The sequence below is a fragment of the Temnothorax longispinosus genome, chromosome 11, assembly GCF_030848805.1.
Source record: "Temnothorax longispinosus isolate EJ_2023e chromosome 11, Tlon_JGU_v1, whole genome shotgun sequence".
NCBI lineage: Eukaryota > Metazoa > Arthropoda > Insecta > Hymenoptera > Formicidae > Temnothorax > Temnothorax longispinosus.
In genome coordinates, this window is record NC_092368.1 from 12211082 (window position 1) to 12228627 (window position 17546).

Genomic DNA, 17546 nt, shown 5'->3' on the forward strand with positions numbered 1-17546 from the left:
TATAATCCGGTTTTATAACTATATACGTACTATATCCCAGTATCCCATCCAAAATTTTTCTACTTTTTATCACAATGATCACTTAAACATGAGCCTATTTTATACTTTAAACATTTGAATCAATCTCTTTTGATATATAATATACTATAGAAAATAAGTATCAACAGAAACTCCTATTAAGGTAGTTGTCTCGCAACAAACAAGAAAAATTTGAAAATTTTAAGGGTGACTCGTTTTGAGGGCTCAGAACGACGCTATTTTTTTCGATTTTTTTTCGGAAACTATGCGGCAGATTTATTCTACGTTTTACACATATTAACACACATTTTATGTAGTTTTCAGAATTTTTACAAGTAGAAATAATAAGAGTTACGGAAGTTATACAAATATTTGTGCGACGTTTTGAACGCGCAAGGTGTCCCACGATTTCCATGAAATCTGGACATACATATCAGTAATCTGAAAGAAAAAAAATGAAACAGATTCTTAATCTACATTATATTCAGTTATCGTTGGAACTAGAATTATTAAAAAATCGAACTCTTTTCAATTTTTTTAGGGCATATAAAAAATTTTTTTGAAAATTGTCAAAAAATCGACAGTTTCACATTAAAAATAAAAGGAAAAAGTTAATGTATTTTAATTTCGCTAATTCTAACGATACAGAGACATCTTACGAAAATATATCCACAAAGCAAAACCGATCAACTCATTAGTTTATCTGAAATCGTGGGAAGAAACCGTCAGTTTGAAAAATGCCGTTTCGAGAAAAATGCATTTAAAGTTTCGAGTACAATTTAGTTATATTTCTGGTATTCACATAAGTTTCAGCCTTATTGACGATTCCAGGCCAAAATAAAAAGCCTTTAACCTATGCAGTCATGAACAAATTTATCTAATAATCCTGCAGCGTCGATATGTGCCCCGACTTTCAGCACCAGCGAGGTATAAGTCGGGCTGCGGGTCCTCATTAGTTGACTATAAATGCTTAAGTGTAGCATTTATGGCATTTTTCATGCTTTCCACAGTGTCACAATGTTTTTTAACTTCCACACTGTCTACAATATTTTGTTAGTCCATAATAATTTAAAAGCTTATATTAATTAAAATCATTGTTTTAGCGCTCCTCCTTTAAATTTTTCTTTTTTTTTTATTGAAAATTTTTCTAAAGCCTTACTTGCCTAACGTTTGTAGGACCATATTACAATCGTTGTATGACGAAACATTGACAGCCCATTAAACAATCTGATTTTGACCTACGCGCCGGTTCGAATAATAGCCTGTAACTTCCGTAATTTTCCGAATTTCTTTATACAATTTTAGGAATAAATTCTTTAACGAGAAAAACTCTATTTTTAATCGACAACGTTTGGCTATCAGTGTCGTGACAATTCGACCATGGGTTTTGGTCTTTTCTAAATTGATATAATCTTTTAAACTTATATATAAGCATTTCATTTTTATTAAATTACAATAAATTATTAAATTTATTGCGAAAAATATTACCTCAGCTAGGGTTCGAACCTGGAACCTCCCTCATTCCGTGTAGGGCGTCGTACCAATTCGACCACTGAGGCATGTGGTAATATTTTTCGCAATAACACATCTTAAAATGACTAATAAATAATACTAAGATGGAAACACCGATTTTTAGGTCAACGATGTATAATAACAGAAAAGTATATGTTTGTTCCGCCAATAAGTGATTAACGAGAAAAACTCTATTTTTAATCGACAACGTTTGGCTATCAGTGTCGTGGCAATTCGACCATTGTTTTGGTCGGATTAAATTCGAAATAAATTTTTTAAAGTATGTACTTTCAGAAAATGTAAAAAAGAAAAAATCGAATTTTTTACCCTTGAAACGATATGTTATAGGGGGGGGGGAATATAGCCCCCCCCCCCTTATATAACTACGTTATAAAAAAAGGATGAAGATATTTACTTTATATACCCCAGGGGGCCTTAAAGGGCGTTTTTAAAGGGACGTACCCAACCCTATCCGAACCTTTCTGTGGACCAACTGTTTAACGTCTCCTCCGAAGAGACGGAGCCCAGTTTTTCCATCTAGGGAGACTTCTCTCCGCTAGATGGAGGGGCAGGGTTTTTTTATTCCTCCGAGGCCTAGCGGGATTCGAACCCGGTTCTCCGGATTACAAATCTGGCGCTCTACCCACTAGACCAGCCGTCACCCCTATAACTACGTTATATACGTTAATAAATGTAGTATCTATACATGTTTGTACAATTTAAAAGTAATTGACCGTCCCAAACGCGAGATAATGAAAAAATTGTACTTTTTCCAAGCATTGCATACACAAAGCAAAAATCTTGTATTTTGAATTTTAATAATTAGAACGAACAGGAAAGTGGTGCAAAACGGATATATAGTAGAAGGACACTTTGGAAATACTAGTAAAAAAAAACCGAAATTATTGACTGTTTAGTTTTAGAAATACTAGACATTACAGGCGCGCGCTACGCGCGCACTATTTAACTTTAATTGTTGTTATTATACTATTAACCACACAACTGTTAAAATATGCCATGACAGCCGCTCATGAAGTAAGCGCAACAAGAGAACCAATCCGCATCGCGAAAAAGCGACAACAATATTTCGATAGATTCGAGTATCGATGACATGCTCCTTTTAGAAGAGAAATATTTCACTGTTACTATTAGAGCCTCTTTGACCAAGCTCCGATTAACTTAATCGTTGATTAGTCCATTGGAAATGACCAATCGCAGTTGCTCATTAAACAGATTGACAAATGCGATTGGTCATTTCCAATAGACTAATCAACGATTAAGTTAATCGGAGCTTGGTCGAAGTGGACCTTAGACTATTAACTACACAACTGTCAAAATATGCCATGACAGCCGCTCATGAAGTAAGCGCAACAAGAGAACCAATCCGTATCACGGAAAAGCGACAACAATATTTCGATAGAATATCGAATATTTCTATTCGAATATCGATGATGTGCCCTTTTTAGAAGAAGACAATAATAAACAGACCTCGATTTTCACGATTTTTTGACGTGAAGGAGCGACTGGAGACGAAAAATAAAAGAATAGTCTTTTGTTCTGTGTGTGAGGGACAGAACTATCCAAAAGTTTTCAGTCTCTAACTGTAGTAGGTGCTAGATAGTTGGATGTTTTGACTCAAACTACTTCTGACGTTGACTTATCGTTAAAGTATAAAATTTTGGATTGTACTGTCACGAGACAATTATTACCTTAAATGATCATTATGATCAAAAGAAGACAAATTTTTGATCGGATAGTATATGGTGGTTATTAACCCTTAGCTGGCACTATAGGGGTATTAAGCGCCCCAGCCCAGTTCAGCTCAAATTTAAGTCCCTTTATATTACTAAGCTCTAATTTAAGCTACCTATAGTAGATCCCAGTGTGTCAGCTATGTGATTCTGGTGAAGTGTGCCAGCTAAAGGTTAAACCGGATTATAAGCCGCTGTATAAGTGTAGTCATAGTTTCCCCTTAAGCAAAATAATAACAATGACTGCAAATTCAATCAGAATTATTTGCATCAAAACCGATACCGCCGTCTGTGTCCTCGTTAGACTTCTGTTTTGCTTGCAAAACTTGATGTTTATAAAATGAGAGCAAATTCACATAAAAAACTGCAAAATTTGCTAGCATAATCTAACAGTAAACAAATGGTAAGAACCGACCAAGATACCCAGGTAGCAGAGTGACGTCAGAGGACGTCATTAAGACGTCTTTAGACGTCATCTTTTGCTACTTGGGTATGCACGGCGCAATACAACAGCAAATATCGGACAAAACTTGCTGTTACGTAACTCGATCATTCAACATGCCTTTTTGAATACATTTAAATACCTTTAAATATCTTAGTATTTAAAGTATATCTTAAGTATACCATTTTTAAAGGTATTTAAAAAAGCATGTCGAATGATCAAACTACGTAATGGCAAGTCTTGCTCGGTATTTGCTGCCAATTTATCGTCGTATATGTGCATATTCTTACTTGGTTTTGGCCGTTTGTTTACTGTTGGATTATGCCAATTTGCTCTCATTCTATGAGCAGTACGTTATGTTGCATTTCTGCAGTCGTTTTGTAAACCATTAATTTGATTAATAGACTTTTCATCAAGTCTGTCATTTTTCTACCAAGGAAATATGTTGCAGACGCTTGACAAAATATGCTTTTTCAAATTTGACTAATTAGGTCCATAAATATCTTATATATATCTAAATTAATTTTTAATTAAAGTTTAATTTCAATTTAAAGCCAAATACACATTGAAGTCATATGTCGAAAAAATCATTCAATTAAATATATATTCATAACATTTACATTGGCAATGTTGCATTTTTTTTTAAATTATATATTTGCTTTAAACCAATGAATTTATTCCATTATTCTGCTCATAAAAACATTAACCTTGTCACACTTTTTTTTAAAGAACGTTTTTTTTTAAGATTTTTTAAGGACAGGTTTTAGTTTATTTTTAAAGGTTTTTGAAATCTTTAACCCTTACTTGCCACACTGGGATGGAATCTACCCCAGCGACAAAAATTGTTATAACAAATAAGCTATTCAATATTTTAACTTGTCAAATTTTTTAAAACTTCTTAGGAGCTTACTTTTAAAAGTTGTGTAAATTATATAGTTAAAAATTAAAATTATGTATGATAAAAAAATTAAAATAGCAAAAAAAATGAATGGCTTGAGAGTATAGTGGCATGCTCGAACTATTGACAGATGTTGCTATAGATCCGCTACCCGTAGGTTTAGGTACTTAAAATTAAGGGAATGGTGGGGTTAATTTGCACCCTAGTGTGGCAAGTAAGGGTTAATAGTAAAGTCAAAATACGGAAAAAAGGGGGGGTACCTAGAAAAAATTGCAACACAAGGTTTTATGACGTGATTGTGTTCAGAAAAATATACTGAACAACATATTCAAATTCCGCCATTTTCCGCTATCCCTAAGTATGTTTTTTATTAATAATTTATAAACAAATTTGTTTATCTCCACAAATACGAAGAATTTCGAAATTTTTGCAGAGATCAAAGTTGTAGAGCAGACAAATATCTACAAAAAATGTTTCTATGAGTTTTTCGAAATATTTCATATTATTTGAGATATTTGCAACGGAAGCTCAAAACATTATAGCGCTGCGCGCTTACGGCCAACATTAGCCAGATAAATTAGCATCTGTTTCCAGGGTGGCCACAAGGAGGCTGTTGGATCGATTGTCACCCCATTTTTTGTTTTTTTATTTTGTTTTTGTTTTTAATATTTTTAAATTTTTGTTTTTAATTTTTAATTTTTTTTTAATTTTTTCGTTTTTGGTTTTTTGTTAAATAATTAATAATTTTCTGTGTCTTCCTGTAACCCCGAATTAACGCAACTTACCCCCATACATTCTGTACATGCTGTTGTACACGGTAATCTATTTTTTCTGCAAGTACATCTTAAACTTTGACAGCCTTTCTTGCAATTACAACGGATAACTTTAAGAATTTTATCTGGAGCTGGTTTACTATCCGTTGTAATCGGTATTAATTTGTTGCCATCACAGCTCCATCCCCAATTTTCTGCTTTTAATTCCGAAGACTTCGATTTTTATATCATTATTTGATAATAAACTCGGAAATAGTGGAATTTCGCCGATGCTGGAGTTATAGGGGGTAACCTTTCAGGCGACACGAAGCAAGTCGATGTGGTTATTTTCGAGAGAAACATTCTGAGCCGTAAAGAAATTAAAGTTTCTCCCTCTTTGGCTTTATAAATGGATAAGAGCGCTTGCATGGTCTCCAGCATTTATAAGATTCTGTGTAGATACTTTTGGCACTGAAAATACTTTTGCACATTCTCGGAAATTATTATTAGAGTAAATAAGAGAAAGTCCTACTTGCTTTCCCACGCCATAAATCGAAGATGTCGTATCGCATTCTCTCGAAAATAACCACATCGACTTGCTTCGTGTCGCCTGAAAGGTTACCCCCTACTCCAGCATCGGCGAAATTCCACTATTTTCGAGTTTATTATCAAATAATGATATGGAAATCGAAGTCTTCGGAATTAAAAGCAGAAAATTAGGGATGGAGCTGTGATGGCAACAAATTAATACCGATTACAACGGATAGTAAACCAGCTCCAGATGAAATTCTTAAAGTTATCCGTTGTAATTGCAAGAAAGGCTGTCAAAGTTTAAGATGTACTTGCAGAAAAAATAGATTACCGTGTACAACAGCATGTACAGAATGTATGGGGGTAAGTTGCGTTAATTCGGGGTTACAGGAAGACACAGAAAATTATTAATTATTTAACAAAAAACCAAAAACGAAAAAATTAAAAAAAAAATTAAAAATTAAAAACAAAAATTTAAAAATATTAAAAACAAAAACAATAAAAAAACAAAAAATGGGGTGACAATCGATCCAACAGCCTCCTTGTGGCCACCCTGGAAACAGATGCTAATTTATCTGGCTAATGTTGGCCGTAAGCGCGCAGCGCTATAATGTTTTGAGCTTCCGTTGCAAATATCTCAAATAATATAAAATATTTCGAAAAACTCATAGAAACATTTTTTGTAGATATTTGTCTGCTCTACAACTTTGATCTCTACAAAAATTTCGAAATTCTTCGTATTTGTGGAGATAAACGAATTTGTTTATAAATTGTTAATAAAAAACATACTTAGGGATAGCGGAAAATGGCGGAATTTGAATATGTTGTTCAGTATATTTTTCTGAACACAATCACGTCATAAAACCTTGTGTTGCAATTTTTTCTAGGTCCAATCGTATTTTGACTGGACTATAAATACGAAAATGAGATAAAGAAACTAAAATGACAAGTATACTATGACAGATACAAGAAATAAAGTATTTTTAAATTCCAACGAAATTGTATAGGGTAGACCGGGGAAAACTCGACACGATTTTTTCAAAGGCAATTTTCAACAATTAATTAAAATTTTCAAGCAAATTTAATGGTACACATTTAAAGAGTGTTTCTTCAGCAAAATTGCTTAAGGAAGTTTTGCTCTACGTCGTTTAGTTTTGCCTCCAGGAAAGGAAAAGTGACGCGAAGACAAATTTTCAAATTGAAAAATGCCGGGGTAAACTCGACACTTTGCCTGATCGACACAATTTCATCTGGAACTTATTTTTCATTGTTTGAAACTAAAAATACATTGTTTATCATGTATTTAGAAAGTACAAAAATTCGGAATTAAGTAAAACAATCATTGGAAATAATGAGAACAAAAATTGTTGAACTTTTAATTATTTTCATCTAAACTCAGGTCTGAAAAACAATTTATGCAAGTAAATTCGCGATCAGACGTGCGCACACATTTGTCATGGGCCATATGGCCAATCCAACAGGACTATTTTCGAGAGGATCCGACAGGTTTTCAAGGATTTGCAGTACGTAAAGCCCGTATCAGACTACGGATTGGGATTGAGATTGGATTGAAATTTAATCAATCAGAACAGAAAACTGACCTCATAGTAAACTTTGCTCTGATTGGTCAAATTTCAATCCAATCTCAATCCCAATCCGTAGTCTGATACGGGCATAATGGAGTGTTCAGCCACCATATTGGATCTGCCATTTTGGATTTGGCTTGACTGAGGTCAGATCTATGATGAGCAGTCCCAAAATCATCCACGCAATCATTTTTGAGTGGATCTGCTGAATTTCCAGTGATTTACAATACAGAGTGGATCGGCCGTCATATTGGATTACCATCTTGGATTTCGATTCGCCATTTTGGATTTTGCTTCTTTGGGATCGGATTTGTCATATACAGTCCATGAACCACCCGCACAACCATTTTCAAGTAGATCCGGTTAATTGTCAGTAGTTTGCGGTGCGTAAAAGAAGTTTATGGCCACCATATTGGATTACCATCCAAAATTTCGATCACCCAGCTACTGATTCGTGGTCAACCTACTATTAACTCTAACACAGGTCATTTTAGAGCTGTTTTAATCATGAATGAGCTGAAGATCTAAGGTTCCTATGAGAACAAAGAGATTTTTGGCACTTTGAAGCGTCATCTTGGGACCACCATTTTAAATTCCGCAAAGTTGCACATGCTTTTGATAGCCCTAACTCAGAGCTATCTTTGAGTGCGAGATGGATTTTCTTTGTTTTCTAATCATTTCATTGAAGCCGTTCATGGATTTCAGACGTTTTGGTTGCCATTTTGGTTCTGCCATATTGAATTCTGCACACGGCTTTCGATAGCTCTTACCGATAGCTACCTCTAGGCGCAAGGTCGTTTTTCTGGGATGAAAACAATTATGGGCAGGACGGTGGCCCGGTTGACAAATTTTACTCCAAATATATTTCAAATATTTAAGAAAATTTTCCTTGGGTAATAAAAAAGAACATTTTAAAAAAAATTTTTTAAATATTCTTAAAAATGTTCCCACTGGGGTTCCCACAAAAGGTTTTTAAACCGTTTGAAAATATTCCTAAAACCATTTAAAAATGTTTCTCATAATATTTTTATAGAAATATTTAGAAATATTTTTTGAAAACATTTTGTGCTGTATGGGTGGAAGCCGATGAAACGGCCTGGTGTCGATTTTACCTCGAACGTCGTTTTTCACATTTATCACTCAAAAAACAAAAATTTTAAAAATATGCAAAAACTATTATCGGATTCGTATAGAGCATCGAATTTCCTATCAAAATCACATACCGGTAGATTCGCAAGAGTAAAAATCGATGAAAGAGTAGAAATTTTCGAGTCAGAAAAATTACTTTTTACCATCAAAAATGCTTATGTCGTGCTAAAAATTACACCATAACTCAGAATGTCACCAAATTTCGTTGATAATATTGGCACGTAAAGACGTATTTACAGTAAAAAAGGCAAGTTTTTACGATAGATTTAAATTGGTAAAAAACCTAGTGTCAAGTTTGCCCCGGTCTCCCCTATTACAAAATTTTTTAGATCGCTGAATATGAAAATAATTAATGTCGAAATGAAAAGTCCAATGGTGGTGGATGGTGGATCTAATATGGCAAATGTAAAAAAATGAGATCTTTAAATTCTAATTAATGTTCGTATCGAGGTGCCAGAATAACAAAATTAATAAGTAGACTTAAAAAAAAGGTAAATATTTACCTTAATAATTTGATTAATAAAAACAGAACTATGTGAAAATTAATATGTTAAAGAAAAATTTCGCTTGAGGTTGACTGTGTAAAAGTTTTACCAAAAGTAAATTTACCACTGTGTAAAAGTAATATTTACCAAGTTTTTTAATCTATACCAAATATTCCTAACAACCCCTATAACATTTTCTGCAATTGCAAATGTTGGCAATAAATTATGTTTGCCGAAAGGCCACAAATGGGAAACATACTTGTTATTGTCAATTCTGTTAGCACACTTCCGTCAATATGCAACAACCTTTGTATTGTTGTCAGATTTGCTCTGGTGTTGTCGTCAATTTAACTGTAGAATATGTTCTTCAGATTTGGTTCACATTAGAGACCAACCGAGGACACATTATCGTTCCGCTGGCATTTGTTTCCCTTTTGACAACATCCCACAACTAAAATGTTTTCTGGGAAAAAGTACTAACCAATAGAATAGTAGTATTTTTTTATTATTCAGATATAGAAAACTCAAGTTTTATTTACATTTTATACATAATATATAAATATCTTTAGAAAGAACTGTGTCCCGATTTGGGCCATGTGGCGTCCACTTATGATATACACATCAGTATGTAAATCTTAAGGGGTAACACCACTCTAGAGGCCCGAAAGTAGAACAATTTTTTGTAGTTAAAAAAAAAGTAAAAAAATCTATTTAAAGGACTTTATTGTACATATCTTAATGTGTGTATGAAATAATTTTTTATTTTTTAAATGGTGGCGCTGGAGCCTTGTACCTAAACGTAAACGTTTTATGGCGGGAAGTGCTCCGGGGCTTGCAGCATAAGTGCCGCAAATTTTGATCTAGAACAAAAAAACCAAATTTTTTCATAATCTGCGTGATAATAGCTAGAGAAATACGTAGGGATTTTTTAAATACTGTTTTTAATATTATCATGCAGATAATGAAAAAATTTGGTTTTTTGTTCCAGGTCAAAATTCATCAAACCTTTGTATGTAGTCCGAGAACTTTCATATTTTATTATGGCATTATATAAATAACACAAAGCAAATTTTAACTTTTTTGCTACAATCTGAAAAGGAAGAATAACTTCTTATGATCTTCGATGCACTGATGAATCCGAATCCGCAAGCGAAAAAAGTTTTTTCACATATTAAATCATCAGTTGACATTTTTATTATATGCAATAGTTTGCTGCGAGCCTAAATGCAATCCTATGTCATCCTACGCACGTATAACGCTTGTCTCTAAAACAAAGCGCGCCCAAAGCGAACCCAAAGAGATTCAATGATGCCTGCGGTAAAAGATTCACTATTTTTATTTAAAATTTTTATAACGTTCAAATTTTAATTTGAACTCTTCAAAGTTTCTAGCACATCGGGTTTATCAGCTACGGTAAAAAACGCATTTGTTATTGGGAATGTTAATTTCAATTTTTTCAAAAACCTGATAGGATAGAACATTTTCGCTCGCGGGATTCAGCATGTCAAAGATTATAACAAATTACTTTTTTTCAGACAAATTTTTGTAGTAGCTCTGTGTAATCTTTGTATTTCATAATATTTATTATAATATTTTTTTATTAGAATTTGAGCAATCTATTTTTAAAAAATGTTATTTTAGTTTAACTCAATACTTACCAGAAATATGGTTTTTTAAACATGATATGACAATCCAACTGGAACATGAAAAAATTAAAATAAGTTATTGAGATGAATATTTTACAAGATATTTCATATAAAAATTATCTTATATCAAAATATGTTGGGATAAAGTATAAAATATCACAAACTGTTGAATTTTTTAATTTAGAGTACACACGAAAAATTAACAATATATAAGTTAGATTTCATAGAACTGTTCTACATAGGACTGTACAACACATATGACGAACATTCTAAAATCAACGTCGTGCGTTTTATATTACAAAATTTTGAACAAAATTTCTTAAATAAAGAAAAGATTTCCTTTAGAATATATTATTTATTGAACCATTAGTTTTTTCCAACATTTATCCTGAGTTTTCGACTCTAGCACTTGACACAAATGACATAGACAACCTTTGACAAATACGTTAAAATTTCGTTATATTCATCTTCAGTCTGATGTTCCGACTTGAGAGAATTCGCAATTTATATTTGCTAAAAACATGCAGCAAGCGAATTAATACGATCGATTACATTATTGATTGTAACAATATTATAATATTTAACCCTCGAAAGCCATACTAGTCTCGGGGAGACCTCCACGAAATTTTGGAACTACGTTTGGAACTATCGTTCATATTTTTTAATGCGTATTTTTTGGTAATAATTTTTTTACAAATTTTGAGATTACCACTACAATTGTCAGAAAATTTACGAGCGATTGAAAAATAAACCATTACAATACGTTGATTTTTTCGAAACTTATGAGCGAAATGGCTGGGATCCTTCATACCCCAGTGTGGTTTTTACACGTATGCAAAAAAATGAGTGTGGCTTGCGAGGGTTAATAATGTCAGTATATTTAAAATAATTTAAAATACATATTTAAGGTGATGCTGGAGCCGTCTGTTTTCCGATTATTACGGTATTTCTTTGTCGTCACGTAGCGTCGTATTAAGGAGGTTGAAGCAGTTTGGTCAACTCTAGATTTTAGTTTGTAAAAAATATATATGATAGTATAGGATCTACCGCATGTGTGAGAATTATTTCAGATTTATTGACCATCCAGAAGCTGGATATTAATTTCCAAAAATGCGTCGTTTTACATGGGGTTAGATGGAGAAAGCGTTGACGGCGATGATTGATCCCAATTTTCTTTAATATCTAGTCTATATAAACGCTCAAAAAACGTGCCTACGCGTACAGTAAATTAATGCGAACATTTAGAACGCAAGAAAACACGTATTCACCATCTAATAACAAATATATTACAAGTTAAAGCGATCGAAATTAGACTGAAATAGCAGTTGATAGTTCGCGAGTAGGTAAATGTGGCAACGCAGCGTCGCCCGCGTTTTGGCTGTACCCGAATCCTGTGTCGGTATGTGCACATTTTTGTGGTTCTCTTCCGTGCTATGTCCACGATTTTTTTATTCTCTTTGGAAATAAAACCAAAAAATCATGAATCTAACGGAAGAAAACCAAAAAATTGTGAACATAACATAAAAGAGAACCCTAAAATCGTTGACATTACCACAAAATAGTAGACACAGCACGGAAGAGAACCAAAAACGTGCACATACCGACAGGATTTGGGTATAGCCACGGTCTCGCGGGCACCTAACCTATCCAGAATGACAGAAAATTCACCGGCATGTTACGTTTAGCAACTGCCGTTACGTGGCTCAACACAGAGGCGAGTACTGCTACCAACCCCATAAAAGTGAAACGTTGCCAAGTTTCAATCGTATTTAATATAATCGACGGAAAGTTATTAAAAAATCGATAGCTTATATAATTGTCAAGGGAGCTACCAGTAAGAATCATTATTTCATTCTATCAACGGCAAAACATATATTCATGCCATTTTTATATTGAAATAATTAGCAATACTACAAGTTTTTAAGTTGGCATTGGCAAAAAAGTGTTTCGTTTTTAGCTAATTAAAATATAAAGATGCATAATATGATACTTTTACTATACGTTTTATGCAATAGCAGCGTATGGAGAATAAAATGATACCTAATACAGATTTTTTAATGACCTAATAAAAAACTTTTTTCTAAACCGTCAATTGACTCAACTGGATCGCTTCAACCTCCTTAATTTGACAGAATTAAAAATTTTTTTCCAGAATTGCAGTACATACATTAATGATTCAGGGGAACTCCGATTTTATATAGAAAACGAGAAAAAAATACGGAAGTACAGATTTCCTTATCTACTTTTATCCCAATATGGCGTCTCGAGTTGCGGCGAGCTGTCAGCTCGTCATAAGATGTATTTCATATATATAAGAGATATACCATTGGTACAAACGCGAAAACAAGTTCCCCTGAATTGCACAACAATAAAAACATCGATAAGCCCCCCAAATCAAGATTTGAAAGCGTAATATAAAAATATGATGTCGATGTGTATCGTGCGTATGTACATATGCGTGCAATGTTAGATATGCTATCCATGTCTATATCCTTGTCTATACAAGGACAGATATAGATCGATTCGATAACATAGAAATTGGTAATTTTGTCGGTTATACAGACGGCTCCTGTATCACCGCGAAATTTTACAAATCAGTGGCATATATACTAGAAAATGGCACATTCAATATACAGGGTGTCCAAAAAATCGCCTACTCCACTTCGGGAGGTGATTCAGGACCCAAAAACAAGTAAAAAAGTTCATACAAACATAGGTCCGGAAATGAGCCGTTTCCGAGTTATAGCCACTTTTATGTTCAAAAATCGTAATTTAGAATCCGCTTGGCATCCCTCTTTCTTAATTATTTCTTAAATTAAAAATTTTTATTTTTAAATATTTTTAATTTTTTTATTTTTTTTTCAATTTTTCAATATTTGTAAGTACGATTACATTATTTTTAAAAGAAATCAGTTGTTTTCACGGCTATTCAAAATTAGTTGTTTTCACGGCTACTTGAAATCAGTTGTTTTCACGGCTATTCAAAATTAGTTGTTTTCACGGCTACTTGAAATCAGTTGTTTTCACGCCTATTCAAAATCAGTAAGTAAATCACGGCTTTTCAGTAAGTTTCAAATTATTATTTAACAACACCTTACTTTTAGGTTGTATTTAATCTTTCCGTATTCATCAATGGATCGTTTAAGTTTTAATGAATTAGCTGATATTTAAAAATAAAAATTTTTAATTTAAGAAATAATTAAGAAAGAGGGATGTCAAGCGGATTCTAAATAACGATTTTTGAACATAAAAGTGGCTATAACTTGGAAACGGCTCATTTCCGGACCTATGTTTGTATGAACTTTTTTGCTTGTTTTTGGGTCCCGAATCACCTCCCGAAGTGGAGTAGGCGATTTTTCGGACACCCTGTATATTTAGCCCAATTAAATGTAATCCGGAATATAAATAGTAATCCGGAGTAAAGGAAAACCGTAGTCAAAGCATTCTCAGCGACGCATTTATTTTACAAACTTTCAATATACAAGCATATTTTCACGAGATGGGATTTACAATCTTTAGACTAATTTCTGAGAAAGTATGAGAAACGAAATCCAAGTTTCTCCCCGAAGTGCCGTGTAATCATGTGTTCGCCACAGATTCGATAGATTTTGATCTTGCAGAAAATGCCATCTGGTCAGCTTGTATTTCTCCTTTTTCTACTTACTGGTGATCTTTCGATTGGGTGACTATTTCGGTTTATCGAGCCCTCCGACTCATACGAATCTCGTCGTGATGATTCTTACCTTAAAGCTACCTGGACTAGCGTTCGAGATCAACTCGGCGGCCACGGCACCAGCCGATGACGCTCAGGGAGCGAATTCTGACGCGCTCAAGAAAGTTAATTTCATGGACATAATACATTATAGCTTCGGTTATATGGGCGTGCTAACAGGTAAGGTACGACATATAAGGATATAGAAGCGAGATTATAAGTAATAAATGTGCAAAGAGAGAGAGTTGATTTACAAGTTGTATCTCGATTTTTGCAGGTCCATATTATCGTTACAGGACGTACTGGGACTCTCTGCACAGACCGTTTTCCAGCTACGTCGATCCATGGCCGCTTACCTATTACAAACTCAAACAGATCGCAGCGTTCATCGTACTGTTTCTAGCGATAAACCACTTCTTTTCTAGCGACGTAATGTTCATTACATTGCATCGTAAATAGTCAAACGCGTAACATCGCAATAGAATGGAATCGCGGGGAATAATTTGGGTCTCATTGCGTTATTACTAATAACAGCGAGCTTTCCCTCTATTGCAAATAAAAAACGATCAAAATTTCCCAATTGCGAACGGTATGAATGGTAATAATCGTTCCGATAATTCTAATGATAGTCTCCTTTTCCAATTTCAGTACACACAAACGGTAGCGTTCGAAGAGCACTGTTTCTTATATAGATTTTTCTACATGTATCCGACATTCGCTGGTTTTCGATTAAGAATGTTTATCGGCATGGCGCTGGCTGAATGCGTCTGCCAAATGTCAGGACTAGGAGCTTACCCAACTTGCTGTCAACCTACACCCGGTTTGGGCCCGCGCAATTATAAAACAATCGAAAAATTGTAAGATAATTTCCTTCCTACATCATTCTACATTTGAGATATTCATATATTCAAGCCATTTCTCTATATTAACTGATAAAACAAATTTACATTACATTACACTTGGGCGGGCCGCACACCCTGAGCGACATGCAACAAATATCTTATAAGATATATATCTCTTGAAATGTATAAAATGCATTGTTCATTTATGCTGGAGCCGTCTGTTTTACCGGCATTTTTTGTCGTCACGTAGCGTCGTATTAATTTGACAGAATTAAAAATCCTTCTCCAGAATTGCAGTACATACATTAATGATTCGGGGGAACTCCGATTTTATATAGAAAACGAGAAAAAATTACGGAAGTACAGATTTCCTTATCCTACTTTTATCCCAATATGGCGTCTCGAGTTGCGGCGAGCTGTCAGCTCGTCACAAGATGTATATAATATAAGAGAAATACCATTGGTACGAACGCGAAAACAAGTTCCCCCGAATTGCACAACAAGAAAAACATTGATAAACCCTCCAAATCAAGATTTGGAAGCGTAATGTAAAAGTATAATGTCGATGTGCATCGTGCGTATGTGTGCGTGCAATGTAGCGTGCTATCCTTGTCTATATCTTTGTCTATACAAGGACAGATATAGTTGATAACATAGAAAATGGTAATTTTGTCGGTTATACAGACGTTTCCAGCATCACCTTAAGGTGTATTACCAACAAAATTACCATTTTCTATGCTATCGACCTATTGGGATTTTCAGTCGTGATGTCACAAGGCCAAGATGGCTGGCCTATTCCTGAAAGTATTAAGAGCTGTCATATGTAAACTTATATAAAGCTTGTGTTTTTCATAAATAATTAATGAAATAACGGTGTTTGTGATAAAAAAAGTGCGATGGGTAAAAATTTTATTTGTTATTATTAATCTTCAATTAAGGGGATCCTAAAGACGTTTGTATTACCGACCGAATTCTATATCTGTCCTTGTATAGACAATGATGATAGACAAGGATAGACATGGTTATAGGTTATAATTTCTTCGAAGCTCTCATTTTTATTCCAGGCTCTCAATCTCAATTTCAAAGGTACGTTATTGTTTGTGCACGTCTTCTGAAGGGTGGGAACATTTTATTTCGTACATATTACTTATACAACTGTTTATATTAGAAAATAAGGTAACAGCATTTTTAATTTTTTTCAATTATTACTAATTATTTTACATTCCCACCCTTCATTAGTACCTATACTTTACTCCTGTAAAAGGATTTTGCGATCTATAAAGCCGTTTCAAAATTAGACCTTTGACTGTAATTGTCGGTAATTGAGTCACTTTAGCATCCCCTTAAGGACGTTCTCCGGTAGCAGTTGTGCTCAACTCAGACGCACGGAGTAATGATATGGTTGACAACTACTTCCGTGCGCAAAAGTCTGAAACTCGTCTAGCCGCGCAGTTTATTACTCGATCTGACAAATTTTTGTTCCGTTTCCATTTCTCCAATACCAATCATAAATGAGTACGTCCTACTTGTTTATTGAGCATTCTAAAAGTAAATAATAATGAATCACAAAGAAAAAAGATTAAATAACTTGATTTAAATAACCATATTGCCCATAAGATCTTGACGTTCTCTACTTAAGGGGATCCTGCAGCCGTATGATTTACCGACATTATCGTTTTTCGATGGATCTTTTAATTGGCTTTACAGAATTGCAAGTTTTTGGTCTAGAATTAAAGTACGCACAAAAATCTAGGGTAGAAAACGCGATTTTATATCAAAAACACCAAAAAATTAAAAATATTACTTATTTGGGCACATACGCAGCTGTCACCTGACGACAATATTTGCTTAAAACAAAAATTCTGCAGTTTATACATACATAATTTTTATCATCTGCCCTTGGGAAAACATGTAGGAATAATATCGTGCAAGTAGAAGTAAGATTCAATGCGTACAAAAAAAGATCCATCGAAAAATTATTTTAGTAATGCAAATACGGATGCAAATGACAAGAAGAGCAGCAACAGTAGTTGCCGGATCTTGCGAGAGATGGCGAGCAATCGAAAAAAGGACAGATGTCATTTCGTTAGACAAAGACAGATATAGGGAAAACAAAATTAGAAAGGTTGACATTATCGACATCGAGGAAGTTCGCCAGTCACTGCAGGATCCCCTTAACCTATATGTCGCAGCGGTAGCAACGTTGCCAAGTCTCGCAGTGA

The 17546-nt window shown here is 34.1% G+C and overlaps 1 protein-coding gene across 2 annotated transcripts in view; it reads left to right on the plus strand.

The window, feature by feature from the left end:
- Nucleotides 1-17546, plus strand: part of Frj (membrane bound O-acyltransferase domain containing farjavit) — a 64873-nt gene that overhangs the window by 964 nt on the left and 46363 nt on the right. For both annotated transcript variants that reach the window (XM_071793435.1, XM_071793433.1), the window contains exons 2-4: nt 14391-14662; nt 14760-14911; nt 15131-15339. In XM_071793435.1, the coding sequence (XP_071649536.1) occupies nt 14391-14662; nt 14760-14911; nt 15131-15339 (633 nt within the window). The remainder of the gene's footprint in view (nt 1-14390; nt 14663-14759; nt 14912-15130; nt 15340-17546) is intronic.